At 35.4% G+C, this 17,469-nt stretch overlaps 1 protein-coding gene across 1 annotated transcript in view; it reads left to right on the top strand.

Moving 5' to 3' along the window:
• UVRAG (UV radiation resistance associated) overlaps nucleotides 1-17,469 on the top strand; it is a 320,954-nt gene that overhangs the window by 90,965 nt on the left and 212,520 nt on the right. The window contains exon 6 of the mRNA XM_057750060.1: nucleotides 7,549-7,634. Within this exon, the coding sequence (XP_057606043.1) occupies nucleotides 7,549-7,634 (86 nt within the window). The remainder of the gene's footprint in view (nucleotides 1-7,548; nucleotides 7,635-17,469) is intronic.

Genomic DNA, 17,469 nt, shown 5'->3' with positions numbered 1-17,469 from the left:
TCTATACTTTTTAATCTGTCCCGAATATTGCTACCCCTGCAGCCTCTGATGTTCCTGCTTCTGCTAGATGAAATCTTTACCATATTGGGACTCCTGTAACGTTTCTTTTTAACCTGTCTTATGGCACCTTTGCATTTTTTACTTCACTTGGAACTTTAACTGGGTTGTATACTTTATAGTATATGGGTTGTATACTTTTCTAAGGATGATAGCAATTGCCTGACACCTTGTATATATAAGATGTTCAGTAAACACTGAAATGAATAAACATATATGTATAATGTTATTTGCTTCATAAACAGTTATCCTGTCAACTGGATTATTTTTAGCAGAACTTTTATAGTTTTAATAAAAAATAGTCTTATGACTGTTGTAGCAGCTGAAAACTCTCAATATGTAAAGCAACATGTTTTAAAAGATGACTCATTCAGTCATCTAGTACAGGGATAAGCAAACTACAGTCCCCACATGTTTTTATATGGCCTGCGAGCTAGGAATGGTTTTTACATTTGTAAAGAATTTGAAGGCGAAAACAAAGAAGAATACATGATGGAGATGCTGTGGCTTGTAAAGCCTAAAGTATTTACAGTCTGACCATTGACTGAGAAAGTTTGTTGACCACTGATCTAGAAACACACCTGATCATCTGCCTGGAATTACTCCTGTTCATTGGATATGTGAAATTATCTGTTTCCTTGAGCAGTTTAATAGGCACTCACCCAGACTAGTGCCTATTCTGTTCCCTTCCTTGAAAAAGAATTGTTAGGCCTGGCTTCAGAAGAATTTTGAGTGACATGTAAATCTCCTCTGGGCTCTTTGGCACTTGGCAGTATCTCACACAGATAACCAGATACAAATGAGCCATTTCTTTCCATTATGATCCTTCCTCAGAGGTCTGTTGGGATCGCACATCTGGTGAAGTTAGACGCCATTCAGAGCAAGGCTCTTAGCATATTTCAAGAATGTTAATTGCTAAGTGGTGGCTGAAGCAGAAGGGTTTAATAATGTCCTTGAGTTGCCTTAAATGTACATGGACCCAGAATTTTAAAACTGGAAAAGGTCTTAGAGATCAAGTATAGCATGGTCATTAGGAACATGAGTTGTGGAGCCAGACTGCATGGCTCTTCTACTTAATCCTCTCCGTGTCTTAGTTTCCTTACCTTTAAAGTGTGGATAATAATAGTACCTGTTTCACTGGGTTGTGTGAGTATTAAATATGTTAACCCTTAACATTAACATTGAAACTCTAATTTAACATGGAAAATAACACTGCCTGGCATACTGTAAATGCTCATCCATGTTACTTTTGTATTTGGCTATTATTCTTTATTATTACTTATATTAGTAGTAGTCTCATCTCATTTTATAGTTGAAGAAACTGAGGCCTAGAGGAGTTAAATAATTTTCTTCACTTCTATGACAGGCAGAGTCGATTAAGACCTAGAATCCTTGCTTTTAGTTGTATATTAGTGAGTATAGATAATTTTTTAATAGAAAAAATGTTTGGCAGCTTTTTGCATAAAATAAGAACAACTAAGTGGAATGTCATTAATCATTTCTCCTGAAAATCTTAAATTTACTTCTAGTGTCTTTTTGGGTTTTGTAGCTCATTTATAGGATTATCTCTTGTCTCTGCCCTTTCTCTTCAGCTGCCCTCATGATATATAGATTATTTCATAGCCAGCTCTGTTTTTTTCAATTGAGCTGAAATTTATATAATATAAAATTAAGCTTTTCTTTTCTTTTTTCTTTCTTTTTTTTTTTTTTTTGGCCGCACTGTGTGCCGCTTATGGGATCTTAGTTCCCCCACCAGGGATCAAACCCGAACCCCCGTAGTGAAAGTGCCAAGTCCTAACCACTGGACCACCAGGGAATTCCCTAAGCATTTTAAAGTGTGCAATTCAGTGGCATTGGGTACATTCACAGTGTTGTGCAAACACTACCTCCACAGTGTTGTGCAAATACTACCTCCATCGGGTTGCATAGCATTTTTGTCACTCTCCCCCCCTCCAAAATACCATTAAGAATTCACTCCCCATTTCGTGTTCCCCAGCTCCCAGCAAACACCAACCTACTTTTCTCTTTATGGATTTATCCTATTTCATATAAATAGAATCATACAATATGTAACCTTTTATGTTTGGCTGCTTTCATTTAGTGTTTTTGAGGTGCATCCATGTGTAGCATGTGTCAATACTTCTTTCCTTTTTATGGCTGAGTGATATCCCATTGTATGAATACCGTATACCACATTTTGCTTATCCATTCATCCACTGATGGATGTTTGAATTGTTTCTACCTTTTGGCTATTGTGAGTAGTGCTGCTATGAACATTTATGTACAAGTATTTGTTTTCAATTATTTTGGTTACATACCTCGGAGTGGAATTGTTAGATGATGTAGTAATTCTATGTTTAACTTTTTGAGGAATTGCCAGAGTTTTTTCCACAGCTGTTGACCATTTTATGTTCCCAAAAGCAATATCCTAGGGTTCATAATTTCTCCACATCCTTACCAACGCTTATTTTCTGTTTTTTTTTTTTAATTTTAAAATTTTGTCTGATTTTCACGTAGGAAGTGGTATCTCATTGTGATTTTTGATCTGCATTTGATCTGCAAATATTTTCTCCCATTTTGTGGGCTGTTTTTTTTACTTTCTCTATAGTGTTCTTTGATGCACAAAAGTTTAACTTTGATGAAGTCCAGTTTTTCTATTATTTCTTTTATTGCTGATGTTTTTGGCGTCATATCTAAGAATCCATTGGCAAATCGAAGGTTATATAGATGTACCTTTGTGCTTTCTTCTAATGTTTTATGGTTTTAGCTCTTACACTTAGGTCTTTGATCCTAACTGTAATTTTTGTATATGGTGTTAGGGATGGGTCCAACTTTATTCTTTTGCATGGGGTCATCCATCCGTTTGTTGAAAAGATTATTCTTTCTCATTCCTGGCACCTCTGTCTAAAATCAGTTGACCATAGATATGTGAGTTTATTTAGTATTCTCACTTCTATTCCATTGATCCATATGTCTAACCTTATGCCAGTACTACACTGTTTTGATTACTGTTGCTTTGTAGTAGGTATTGAATTGGGAATTATGAGTCCTCCAACTTGGTAGGTTGTGTTGATTGATTTTCATTTATTGAACCACCCTCACGTACCTTGGGTAAATCCTACTTGTTCCTGGTGTATAAATCTTTTTTAAAAAATTTTTTTGAATTATGGTAAGATATACATAGTATAAAATTCACCATCTTAACCATTTTAAGTGTACAATTTGGTGGCATTAAGGATGTTCACCTTGTGCAGCTGTCACCACTGTCCATCTCCAGAACTCTTCATTTTCTAAAACTGAAACACTCTACCCATTAAGCAATAACTTCCCATCTCCCCCTTCCCCAAACCCCTGGTACTCACCCTTCTACTTTCTGTTTCTATGAATTTGACTATTCTTGGTACCTTATATAAGTGGAATCATACAATATTTGTCCTTTTGTCACTGGCTTATTTTACTTAACATAATAGCCTCAAGAGTCACGCATGTTAAAGCAGAATTCTTTCCTTTTTAAGGCTAAATAATATACCATTATATGAATATACCACATTTTGTTTATCTGTTCATCTGTTTTTTTGATCAATTTTCAAGTCTTTATTGAATTTGTTACAATATTGCTTCTTTTTTTATGTTTGGCGGGGCGGTGGAGGGGGTTGGCTTCGAGACATGTGGGATCCTAGCTCCCCAACCAGGGATTGAACCTGCACCCCCTGCATTGGAAGACGAAGTCTTAACCACTGGACCACCAGGGAAGTCCTGAACACTCAGTTTGCTTCTACCCCTTGACTACTGTGAATAATGCTGCTATGAACGTGGATGTAAAAACATGTTTTTGAGTTTTTGCGTTCAGTTCTTTTGGGTATATACCCAGAAGTGGAATTGCTGGACCAGATGGTATACAAACCTTTTAATATGCTACTGGATTAACTTTGCTAGTACATTTGACCCTTGAACAACATGTGTTTGAACTGGGCAGGTCTACTTTTATGTGGATTTTGTTTTTTCAATAAATATGAGGTACAGCACTCACAATCCACAATTGGTTGAATTCATGGCTGCAGAACCATGCATATGGAACCATGGATATAGAGAACTGACTGTAAAGTTATATATGGGGAGGTCAAGGCAGAGTGCAGTCAGAGAGATGAAGGACCTGGGCCACATGTCTTTATTTAGAGTCTATGGGTGGAATGCTTTCAGGTTCCTGGGCTAGGACTGGATTGGTCAATTCCAACCAACAGAATAGGGTTTTGGTAAGCTCCTTGGAGATTTTTATCTAAGGGGCATATAAAGCATACAGGTGCTGGGAAGCAAGGGAGACTGTTGATTACAAGTCATAAGAGGAGCTACATTTGCTTGTGACTCTGCAGCCTACTGTCTAGGGCACGCACTTCCCTGAAAGGGGGTCTACTGTTAGTTTAAGGCTGCTTGGCCAAACAAAATGGATACCAAGGCAGTGGTACCATGGAGTAGCTTAGCTAAACTCTGACAACTTGTAAGATCTGTTCAGATTTTCTGTTTCTTCTTGAGTCATTTTTGGGAGTTTCTGTGTTTCTAGGAATTTCTGTTTTATTTAGGTTATCTGATTTTTTGGCATACAGTTGTTCATAGTATTCTTCTATAATACTTCTTATTTCTGTAAGATTGGTGGTAATGTTCTCACTTTCATTCCTGATTTTAGTGATTTGAGTCTTCTCTCTTTGTTTCTTGGGCAGTCTAGCTTAATGTTTATCAATTTTATTGCTCTTTTCAAAGGACTAACTTGGTTTTGTGGATTCTTCTATATTGTTTTATATTCTCTATTTCATGGATCTCTGCCCTAACCTTTATTATTTACTTCCTTTTTGTTTTGGGTTTAGTTCTTCATTTTCCAATTCCTTAAGGTAGAAGACTATGTTATAGATTTGAACTCTTTTTTTTTTTTTTTTTAAATGTAAATGTTTACAGATGTACATTTCCCTCTGAGTACTTTTTCACTGTATCCCATACGTTTTGATATGTTTTATTTTCATTTTTTTTCTACTCAAAGTATTTAGTAATTTGCCTTATGATTTATTCTTTGACCCACTGGTTGTTGAAGAGTATGTTGTTTACTTTGTTGTTTGTGAATTTTTCAAGTTTCCTTCTGTTATTTTTAGCTTCATTCCATTTTGATCAGAAAAGATACTTTGTATGATTTCGGTTTTTAGAAACATATTGAGACTTGTTTTGTGGCTGAACGTACGGTCTATCCTGGAGAATGTTCCACGTGTGCTTGAGAAGAATATGTATGTGGTTGTCGTTGGGTGGAGCATTCTATATACATCTGTTAGGTCTAGTTGATTTATAGTATTGTTCATGTCTTCTGTTTCCTTGTTTATCTTCTTTATGGTTGTGCTATCCATTGTTAAAAGTGCGATGTTGACGTCAGGTATTTCCCATTTTAGTTTTTGTAATTTTGGCTTCATATGTTTTGTTATATGTTGCTAGGTACATATATGTTTATAATCATCTATATCTTCTTGAGCCTTTAAAAATTATATAATATCCATTTTTGTCTCTCGTAACATTTTTTTTGTCTTGATGTCTATTTGTCTGATACTAGTATGCCCATTCCAGCTCTCTTTTGGTTACTGCTTACATGGAATATCTTTCCATCCTTCCATTTTCAACCTGTTTGTATTTTTGGTTCTAAAGTGCATCTCTTGTAGACAGCATATAGTGGGTCATTAAAAAGAAAATCCATTCTGCCAATCTCTGCCTTTTAATCATAGTGTTTATTTCATTTACACTTAATTTAATTACAGATGGAAGGACTTCTGCCATTTTTTTTTGTACTTCTGCCATTTTTTGATTTGTTTTCTTGTATTTTTTTTTTGTTCCTCAGTTCTTCCATTATTGCCTTCTTTTGTCTTCGTTATTTCTCATGTAACATTTTGATTCCTTTCTCATTTTGTTTCCTATGTATCTTTGAGCTGTTTTCTTAGTGGTTGCCCCAAGAAATACAATGAATATCTTAATTTATAACAGTCTAGTTCAAATTAATACCAACTTATTTTTAATATTATACAAAACTTTTCTTCTGTATAGCTCTGTTCCCCCATCTTTATGTTGTTGTTATCACAAGTTACATCTTTATAATTGTGTGCCCATCAAGATAGACGTAATGATTGCTTCATTTATTTGCTAATTGATTGATATTAAATGCTAAACCCATCTTACATTCTTAGAACAAATTCAGTTAATAATGATGTGTTATTGTTTTATCCTTATAATGTGTTGCTGGTTCAACTTGCTAATATTTTGCTAAGGATTTTTGTGTCTATATTCATGAGGGATATTGGTCTATAATTGTGCGTGTGTGTGTGTGTGTGATAAGTTTTAGTATCAGTAATGCTGGTCTTCACTCCCTTCCCCTCTGTTTTATGATGAGTTGGAAATTGCTCCCTTCCCCTCTGTTTTATGATGGAGTGTGTGTTAAACTGATGATTCTTCTTAAATGTTTGATATAATTCAGTGAAACCATCTGGACCTAGACTTTTTTTGTGGAAAGATTTTCAATTATTTATTCACATAAAAAATAGAGTTATTCAGATGTTGTTTTATTCATCAGTTTTGCCGTGTATTTTTTCAAGGGGTTTGTCTGATTCATCTAAGTTATCAAATTTTTTAGCTTAAAGTTGTTCATAATATTCTTCTAATAACCTTTTAAGGTCTGCAGCAATGTAACTTTTAGAAAGTGCTTATACTAGTATTATCGCAAATATTTATACAGTGCTTATTACATACCTTTGACTTTGCAAATACTAGCGCTTTTAATTCCCATGACAATTTGTGAGGTAGATAATATAATCGTCTCCATGTTATAGATGAAGAGACCAAAATTAAACTAAAAGAAGTTAGGTGCTTTGCTCACGATTACAGAGCTGGTGTATTAAGGGCTTAAATTGTAATCCAGGTGGTCTGGGTCCAGAGTCCTTTTTTCTAAACTACTATTTACTTTGCCTTTCTAAAATGACAGATAGCTGTTCTGTTCTTCTTATGGAATTGTGCTGTGTTCTCTCTAGAAACCATCCTTGCTCCTACCACCTTTACACCATTGAGTGGAAATATTTGTTTCTGGCATTCCTAATTAAAACTTGGAATGCCTTTCCCCTCATAAAAACATTACATATGATGGCTAGGCATACTTGAAATATTATTGTTAATATTCTTCTTCAGCCACATAATATGTTAAAAAGACTTCTGGGGTTTCACCGGGAAGTTCACCAAAGTTTATAATGTGAAACATTGTTTCTGTGGGAAAATATTAGAAGAAATTTATTTTTGAATTCACTTGTCTGTAAGGTTAAATTTCAGTTATATGGAAGTGTTTCTTAACTTTTTTCTAATTTCTTGATGATTTGAATTTACTGAGTTATTCAATCATAATTTTAAAAAGACAAATGTCACGATTGGTTTGGACACATATTTTGTTTTACTTTGATTAATTTGTTGATTAATGTCTTTTAGGGTTATTCAAATACTCAGAAGAATATTCTTCTTCAGGTGGATCAGAACTGTGTTCGCAATTCTTATGATGTCTTCTCTTTGCTGCGGTAAGAAACTTCTTAGAGACCTCTTGTATTTTGTAAAGAATCTTCCTCACTCTGAGTATGTGACATTTCAGTGTGAGGAAATATATGGGAGCTTTAGAAGCTGTTACTCAGACTTAGCATTTTTTAGTGAGAGCTTCATAAATTTTGTAGCTACAGTGATTTAAGTTTATCTCTTTTGCAAAGCTTTTGGAAAGCCATTTTTTTCCTCTGGACAGTGGGAGAGAGTGATTGGAAGCCAGTGATCTTAAAACAGGGACATGAGCTGTTTCCGGTCTTCTGCACAATAAAGAGCAGCCACCAGAGGTACAAAATTTAGACTTATCAAAAATTTAACAACTATGGCATTACTAGAAAAGCCCTTCTATAGCCCCAGACATAGCTTAGAGTTTTGATCTGCTGTTCATCTTAAAAGAATCATGTTTGGCAAGGCAAAGGAGCTTTGTGTGAATCTCGTGTGCTCAGAGGCTTAACTGCCTTAGCTCTTTATTTTCATAATGTCTGGGCCTAATTTTGAAAGATTTTTAAATTTGGTTTTAATTTTCAATGGGGTAGATCATCAAGGACATTTTCCCAGGAGGCAGGCTACCAAAATAAATGCAATTTAAAATAAAGTTAACAGTGACACTCAACCTATGTTCACCCTACTCAGACAGATGCTTCATTGAAATTTGATTTTGGCAGTATTTTCCTCATGTTTACATAACACATCATAAATTTCAGACCATTAGACGTTCTCTATATATCTACTAGAGGAAGAGTCCAGAAGGATGATTGGACTCTTATCCAATTGGATGATTGTTTATTTTTTAGACATTATGAAATGGGCTTCTCCTTTGCAAATTTGACTCTTACTATGCATAATGATAGAGTTTGGTCACGTGAACTATATAAATTGCTCTTAAGAGACAGTGATTTAAACTAAAGTTTCCACACACATTTAATGACTTTTGATTCTTACCTGAGAGGTACTTTGACTTCTTAGAATGTATACCAAAATGGACAGAATGTAGTAATTGGATGGTGGAGATAGAAAGCAGGAGGTGTCAAAATATATAACTCTTATTTTTGAGCCTATTCAGTTTTGGACTACATTGAGTTTTAAGTATTGAAAAGAGGCATGTACAAAAATAGTTTGAAATGTAAGAGATGAATATTTCTTGGCCTGTTTTCTTCAATAAAATGATAGTATAGATACTATTTTTTAAAAATAAATAAATTTGTTTGTTTGTTTATGGCTGTGTTGGGTCTTCGTTGCTGCACACAGTCTTTTTCTAGTTTTGGCGAGTTGGGGCTACGCTTTGTTGCAGTGCGTGGGCTTCTCATTGTGGCGGCTTCTCTCATTGCAGAGCACTGGTCTAGGCGCACGGGCATTAGTAGCTGTAGCACGTCGGCTCAATAGTTGTGGCTCACAGGCTCTAGAGGGCAGGCTCAGTAGTTGTGGTGCACGGGCTTAGTTGTTCCATGGCATGTGGGATCTTCCCTGACCAGGGCTGGAACCCATGTCCCCTGCATTGGCAGGCGGATTCTTAACCACTGTGCCACCAGGGAAGTCCTAGATACTTTTATTTTTAAAGGTATTTTCCAAGTATGAGATTGTGTATCTTATTAGAGAAATTAGTATAATTAAAAGAAAAGGGACTACAGAATCAGAAGAGGAGGAATTGGGAAAGGTAGCATCATAGAATCTAAGAGAATAGAGATTTCAGGAGTATTGAAGGCTCTGTACTGTAGTGATACAGGAGAGTAGGAGCTGAAGAAAGACTGTAGGATCTTGGGAACCAGCTTGGTATAATGGAGAATGCTTTAATTGACCTGGCTCTGACTTTAATTATCCTTGATTTATCCTAATTCATTTAACCTCTCTGTTTCAAAACGTGGAAGCAGTGATGTTCCAAATTTGTTTAGTTTATAAGCATTTTCACATCTGTTATCTTATTCTCCTAGACGTTTTTTTGTATTCACACATCAGGGATCAGCTTTTGTCTTCGGTGTAGAAGCTGAGGCCAAGGAGCATTAAATGCTTTACTTATCTGAGGGAGCACACAGCAAGTAAGAGCCAGACTGGAGATTGGTATGAAGCTTTTCTGACTAGCAAATTTTGCAAACCCTTTCCACAGTCTCACCTCCCTCGACCAGTGGTTATTAGGTGCACATAGCATAACAATGGAGAAAATTTCTGAAAATCGTAGAGCCCTCCATAAACACAAAATCATCAAGGTAGTTTGGTAGTTGCCCAATTATTTAACACCAGTTTTACAGTGAAATGTCTCTTGGGGGTTTCGCTTCTAGAGTGCCTTCTAGATACCTCAGGTGTGTCAGCAGTTTGAGTTGCCTTATTAACAGTGGCCTGCTCATCACCATCATGTAAATCATTTATAGCTGGTAACACAGATATACTTTTGCTGACCCAGATCAAGTGTCTATTTATCAAGTAAATTACATGAACCCAGAGAGTCATTCTGGAGCTCAAAACCTTAAATTGAACCTGTCGAAGTTAATGAGTAAAATGGAACTGTCTCTGATAATTCAGGCAGTTCAGAGTAACCATCTTTTATCGGCTCAATCAAAAGTTCTTCTTTTCCCATACTTCTTGCTGTGCTACATGTAAAGTGATTGTTGAGAAACTTAATTTTGTATTGATCAATTTTGCTTATAGTTTCCCCTCCCTAACTCAAGCACCATTTTTCCTGGATGGAGTAATCTTTAAAAATAGACTTTTTTTTTTCCGGATGATTTCTTGGATTTTTTAAATTGTTACTTCTTCAACTGTAATTTTATGTGAAAACACACAGAGTCTGAATTCTTTAATATTACTTTCTCCACAAAATTCTCAGTGCTGTTTGGTGTCAGGATTAGAACCCAGGTCTCCTGTTAATAACTCTTACTGTGTTTTTGTGGCACTGGTATGCATATATACCTTCCACCTTTTATGTGTAGATGTCACACACACAAAATATAGGAAATCTTTACTAAGTAGAGGCTGCTTTTGGAGCACCTAGACCCTGGCATTATGGCCCCTTCAGTTGGATGTGTTGTACCCTTTTGTAGGAGAACATGGCCTGAGATTTTATTCTTTTGCCAATAGTTAGGAATTTAGACTAATTCCAATGTTGCCAGTGTAAGAGCAGCTCTTTCCAAATTTACATTCAGTATTTGTGATGGTAACTGAATTTTTGCTTCTTAACCCTTGGAAATCTCTGGATTAAGGATTAGTTTTCATGTAAGCAGACATTTAATTAGGAGGCATTTCACTCATTGTCACATTTGATACTTTAGGATGTTCACCACAAGGTGTCAATGTTGCTCTTTAACTGGCATTTGAAATTTCATTTATTTTATGGTTCTGAAGTGAGAAAAGTAGGGTTATGAATTATAAGTGAGCCTTTAATGTAGAAGTTAACTTTTCTTCACTTTATTATTATTCCTTCTAGGTTAAGGAGTTTCTAGACTTACTAAAGCTTTCTCTTTTTGAGTCTGTTGATTTTTTTTTTTTTTAATTGTGTTGGTGATAGGGAGTTGTTGAAGGATTATAAAGAGAGGAGGAGTGACATGCTCAGGTGTGTGATTTCGAATTTTAACCATGGTGACAGTATGGAAGAGGCCTGAGGGACAATTCTGAAAGCAAGGAGGTGCCTGTAATCCTATCTGTCCTCTGGAATTGAAAGATTATTTTTAGTGTTTAAAAAGTTTTTTGTTTTGTTTTGTTTTTGTTTTTTCCTTTCATACTTTCTCAAAAAGGTAGCTCTGTTATAGTGAATTGAGACTAATTCCGTTTTCTTTGAGTACAGTTTTTATTATTTTTTTTCCTCTCTTTTGACATGTCCTACTTTTGTCAGTTTAATAAGTGAAGATACGGTGGAAAAACCATGGGCTTTGGCCCTCCATCTAGGTTCCAGTCCTATATTGCCATATAACCATAACTGGATGCAAAACTTTGGGCAAATTACTTAACTTTGGTATGCCTCAAACTGCTCTTGTAAAATGGGGGTAATATTTGTCTCATAGGAATATTATGAGAATTAAATAAGGTAAAATGCTTGAAAGATCATAGGGCAATTACTGGCACGTAGTAGACATTCAATAAATAATAGTTTTCATTTCCCCCTTTACTTCTTCCATCTTGGAATTAGCTATCTTCTCTATGCCAGTGTTCCTTTTTTATACTACCGCTAGCTTTTCCAATTTTCAGCATAATTTCCCTTTCTGTTCTTGCCATTCTAATGCCTGTGCCTCTGTTTTTAGAATTACTTTTGTTAATCCTATAACAGTCATGATAAAAATTGTTTAACATGTGCATGTTTTGTCTCCGTGATGGCGTTGAAAACCACTTGAAGGAAGGGATCATTTCATATGGCTATATTTTCTCCTCTCTCTTACTGACAATTCTCAGTTATGTTGGAGTTACTGTGGATTCTGCTGTGATCCTGGAGCCCTAGGTCCTTTGGATCCTGCATTATTCTTTCTCCCTGAGGACTCTCTTTCATCACCACAACTTCAGCCACCACATCCACATATTAATAACTCTCAAATTTATGTCTCTAGTTCCTACGTCTCTTTTGGATTTCTGATCTGTACTTTCCAATGACCATTAGGCATTTATACTTTCATGTTCTGTGGGAACTTCAGCCCTAACATGTCTGAAGCTGCACACATTGGCTTAATCCTCCTCTTCCTTTCCTTTTCCCTGGTTTCTCTAGTAGTATCATCATCATATCAGGCACCCTAGTGAGCATAGCCTCCTTTGTTCTTACCTCTATTTTTCTGGACTATTTCCTGACCTCCTAACTAGTCTTCCTACTTCCAGTTTTTCTTTCTTGTAATTAATAGGTATTATTTATTGAGCACTTCCTTTGTGCCAGGAACTATTCTAAGTGCTTTACGTGAATTGACTCTTTTAATTCTTACAACAACCCCATGTGGTAAGAACTGTTTATTCCTATTTACAGGTGAGGAAATGAGGCACAAAGCAGTTGAGTAGCTTATCTAAGGTCACGTAGCTAGTTTGTGTTAGCCTGTATTTAAACCCAGTTTAGCTCCTGAGCCCGTGTTCTTAACCAGTATGTTTTACTACTTTATTATCTTTCACACTGCTTCACACTGTACATACAGTTCATCTGCCACATTGCTGCCAGAGTGAGCAAAGGTACATCAGTTTCGTCACTCACTGGGCTTAGAAATCTTTGAGCCATAACATACAGGATAAAGTCCATACTCCTTAATTTGGTATTCAGAGGACATGGTTCTAAACACTCCATAGGGACTAGTGGTCTTATTTCAAGTCCTCCTGCTGTCGCCCGTGCAGTTAGTAGCTTGCTTTACCGAGCACGTACTGTCGTTGTAATTAGTTCTTCATTGTCTGATTTGCTCTCTGCTCAGAATGTCCAAACTGAGAGCTCTTTTAGGCAAAATCCTCTTTTTAATGATCTTTGCGTTAGTTCTGTGATGCTGCATGCCAAATATGTTAAGCAGATAATAAATTCTGTTTTGATTGATCAAATCAAACTATTTTTCAAGTTACAGAGAACTGGGTTTTGTTGTTCCTGTTTCTGGTTTGCACCTGGTAGAATGAGAGTTGTTAAAAATTTCTAAACCATTATCAAAAAAGTGTTGAAGATATAATCAGATCTGTAAACCTTCAGCTGTCTCTTTTCTTTCTGCCACGCTCTCCACATAATGTCTGGTGAGATTTCAGGATTTTGTGACTTATAATCTTATTCCTTATATGTATTTTTTTCTAGAAGATCTTTATCTGGCTGGCTGGAGGCAATTGTTGCCCTACCCTCACCCCCCACTTTGATAGAAAATACTTTCTCCTATAAAATTTCAATTATAAAAGGGAAATGCTCATATCAAATAAATTATTCTTGCCGTAATGTTTAGAAAACAAAGAGGATGGCATGTATAAGGGCATAACTATTTATTATCTTTAAATTTTGAATGTGATAACCAACTTTGGGGTTGCAGGGAGAGTTTTTTTCTCTCTCCCCTCCTAATGATCTCTGCCTAAGAGGTAATTGGAAGTATAGAGAATATAACTAAGAACCCAACTGTAAGCAGAAGATATCACAAAATGTATGTACTGAGACTCATATACTTTTTTATTCTTCGTAGAGACTAAGCTCCTACCCAGTGTCTGTGTGTTCATTTTTGATAAATTAGGGGAATTAAGAGGATTACTGTTAAGGTGGACACACTGACAACAAGGAGAAGCAAAATCTGATAGTTTGCTCTGTGCTTCACCCTTTGATTCTGGAATATAACTGAGTGGTAAATCATATTAGCTACTGTCCTATCTTTATAGTCACTATGTTTGGATTTGTAAATAGCCCTCTGTCACTACTTCGTATAAAAAGAGGGCGGGGAGAAATAGACCAGCTGTAAAGAGAGACAGACTAGGTTAAAAAGCATAGCTAGCTTACCTCTTCTGTGTGTGAGCTGCCAGTCCTTCACTCAAGTGCATCTCCATATTGTAGTTCATAACTGAGGTTGATAATGAGAATGATTAAGTGCACTGTGTTAGTTTTCACTATTGCTCTCTCCGTTTAACAGATGAGGACACTGAGGCTTAGAGAGGTGAAAAGACTTGTCTAGCACCACAGGATAAATAAGTGTTAAAGCGGGTTTGAATAAAGAGTGTGTGTGCTTTCTTCTATTATGCCATGTTGATACCAAATCATCAGTGAAACATAAAGTTGTCATCATTAAAGTCTATATAAGAAAGCAGGGACAAGTTTTACAAAGGGTTTTAATCAAAATTTAAAATGGAAAAGTTTAGGTATTTAATGTAAGTTTTAGTTAAACATGATTGGTATTTCTGTGTAATAGCACATTTATTTTTACTCATCTTTCCCTATACATACACACATGTGTGTGCACACACACAGAGAGACACATATAGACTTACAGAAGCAGAATTCTAACAAATTACTGGAGGAATTTTAGGTGCAATTCCCCCCAACCCCCCTTCCTTTTTACTTTCTTTTTAGATTTCTTCCAAATCTGTCCGTTACATCTTCTTCCTTAAACCCTTCATCCTCACTACCAAAACCACCAGTTACAGACTGAATGTGTGTGGTGGCCCCCCCACCCCCACCCCAGATTCACACATTGAAACCCAACCCCCAGTGTGATGGTGTTTGCAGGTGGGACCTTTAGGAGATGAATAGGTCATGAGGGCCAAGCCCTCATGAATGGGATTAGTGCCCTTGTAAAAGAGACCCCATCCCTTTCTCCATGTGGCACCATAGTGAAAAGATGGCTGGCTGTGAACCAGGAAGCAGGCTCTCACCAGATACTAACCATGCTGGTGCCTTGATCTTAGACTTCCAGCCTCCAGAACTGTGAGAAATAGATTTCTGTGTATAAGCCATCCTGTCTGTGGTATTTTGTTATAGTAGCCTGAACTGAATAAGATGCCATCCAAACACATGTTCACATAACCCCAGTCGCCCATGCACCCATGTTAACAATCTGTTGTGTATCTATTCATATTTTTTCCTGTGATCCCTGTGTGTATGTCATAGATATCACTATATACATATATATGTACATATGTTAAAAGTTTTAATTGCTATTTTACAAAATTGGGGTGGATATTATATATATGACTCTACATCTTGTTTTTCTTGTTTAAGATTCCATGTACAAACCTCCTCAGTTCACTGTTTTCATGATTTCATAATAGCCCATGGTGAGGGTGTACTATATTTTTCAACCATTGCCTTGTTGATAGACATTTAATATTTACTCTGGCTCTCTTTTTTTATTTGTTTATTTTGCCATTATGCACAATACTGCAGTAAATATATATATATCCTTATATTTATGTTGTGTTTGTTTCTGTGTATTAAATTTCCAGGAGTAAGATTTCTGAGTCAAAGGGCATGTAGAATTTTAATTTTAAGAAGTAACATACTGTTTTCCCAAAGAGTACAGATAGTATGTGACGTTATTCTTTACCCTGAGTCCCTGCTGCCAGTAGGTATCATCATCTTTTTTTGTGATTTTTATTAATTTGATGAGTATAACACCCAAGCGTTACTTTAATTTTTATTAGCTTCGGTACCGGTGCTTAGTCTGAACTATAAGTGAAAGTGAACATCTTGTTTTGAGTTTGTTAGCCATTTGGTGTATTTGCCTATTCATATACTTCACCTATCTTTTTAATTGGGTTGTTTGCATTTTTTAAAATAAAATTTTAAGTGTCCTTGGTATTTCTTCCAAATCTGTCAGTTACATCTTGATTTAGTATACCTTACACAAAAAATTTATATTTGTCATATCATATAATTCTTATTTTTCTATCTTCTGGACACATCTTGTTTTAAGAAGTCTCTCCTATACCTAAGTTCCACATATATTTTCTAAGTTTTCTTTTGAGATTTATATTATTTTACTTTAAAAATTAAGTCTCTAATACAATTAGGAATTATTCTTAAATACATTGTGTAGATATTCTATGTATTATGAGATAGAAATTAATTTTCTTCACAGATGAATATCCAGTTGTGCCTGTAACTTCCTTTTCTCACTGAATTTTTAAATACCACCTTTGTCCTGTATTAAAGGCTCATATATGCTGGGATCCATTTCTAAATTCTCTTTTTGTTCTGATCCTTTTGTGCAGTCCTTTGCCAATTTCAGATTAATTTAATTATGATGGGGCTTTTTTTTTGGTATGTTCTAATACCAAGTGAGGCAAATCCCCCTCTTCCTACTCTTCTTTTTCATACTGTTTTTGGCTATTCTCAGAACTTTATACTTCCATAAGAACTTTAAGGTTATTTTGTCCTATTCTTTAAAAAAAAAACAACAAACTTTATTGGAATTCTAAGGGAAATTTTTATATTCATTGACTTAAAAAGTCAACATTTGGAGACAGCTGTCATTTTTATATTAGTATTCCCATCCAAGACATGATATGTCTTATATTTGTTCAACTTTTATTTCATTCCTTTGGTAAAATTTTATAGTTCTCTTCATATGGTCATGAGCCTTTCCATAAAATTTGTTCTTAAGTATGCTATAGTTTCTACAGTATTTTTTATAGAATATGTTTTCCATTGCCATTCTTGTGTGCTTATTACTGTTATAGGGAAAAGCTGCAATTTTAATAAAGTTATACTCAGTGACTATATCAAAGTATTTTATCTTGTTTTTTTAAGGAAAGGTCTCTGATTTCCTTAGCATACACTCATTGTTATTAATGAAAGGTTTATCTGTTCTCTTCCAATGTTTATACTGTTTTGTAGTCTTTACTGCATTTACTAAACATACTAGAACTTTAAAAACAATGTTGAAAAGTAATGGGCATAGTGAGCATTTTAGTACAGTTCTTATTCTAATTAAAAATGTTCAGTATTTTGCTGTTCAGAATATTTTCTGTTGATTTTGGAGAATGTTTTAGTTAGTTCTTATTTAATTAATCTTTTTAGCAATGGATGCTGAATTTTTTGAAATTCCATTCCACATTTATTAACATTATGTTTTTCTTCCTTTAATTTGTAGTTGCAATAAGGTATGTAGATTTCTTGATACTGCGTTGCTAATTAGTTATAGATTATTGTTTTAATCATTACTACAAGTGAGATTGGTGCATAGTATTTGTTGTTTTGGTGGGGAGGAGAAAAAGGTGGGCTAGGTAACCATCTTTCCTAAGATCTTAAAATTGAATCGGGAAGCTTTTCGTCTTTTTCTGTGACCCGACTCTGTAAGATGATAGTAATAGCATATACCTCATTGGGTTGTTGGGAGGATTAAGTGAATTAATATGAAGTGCTTAGTACGGTGCCCAGATATAGTTAATACTATGTTTGTTAGCTATTAGCATCATAAT

The sequence above is a fragment of the Hippopotamus amphibius genome, chromosome 9 (assembly GCF_030028045.1).
Source record: "Hippopotamus amphibius kiboko isolate mHipAmp2 chromosome 9, mHipAmp2.hap2, whole genome shotgun sequence".
In the NCBI taxonomy this organism is placed as follows: Eukaryota; Metazoa; Chordata; class Mammalia; order Artiodactyla; family Hippopotamidae; genus Hippopotamus; species Hippopotamus amphibius.
Note: the sequence above shows the minus strand (reverse complement) of the source record. Positions and strands in the feature narration are given on the sequence as shown.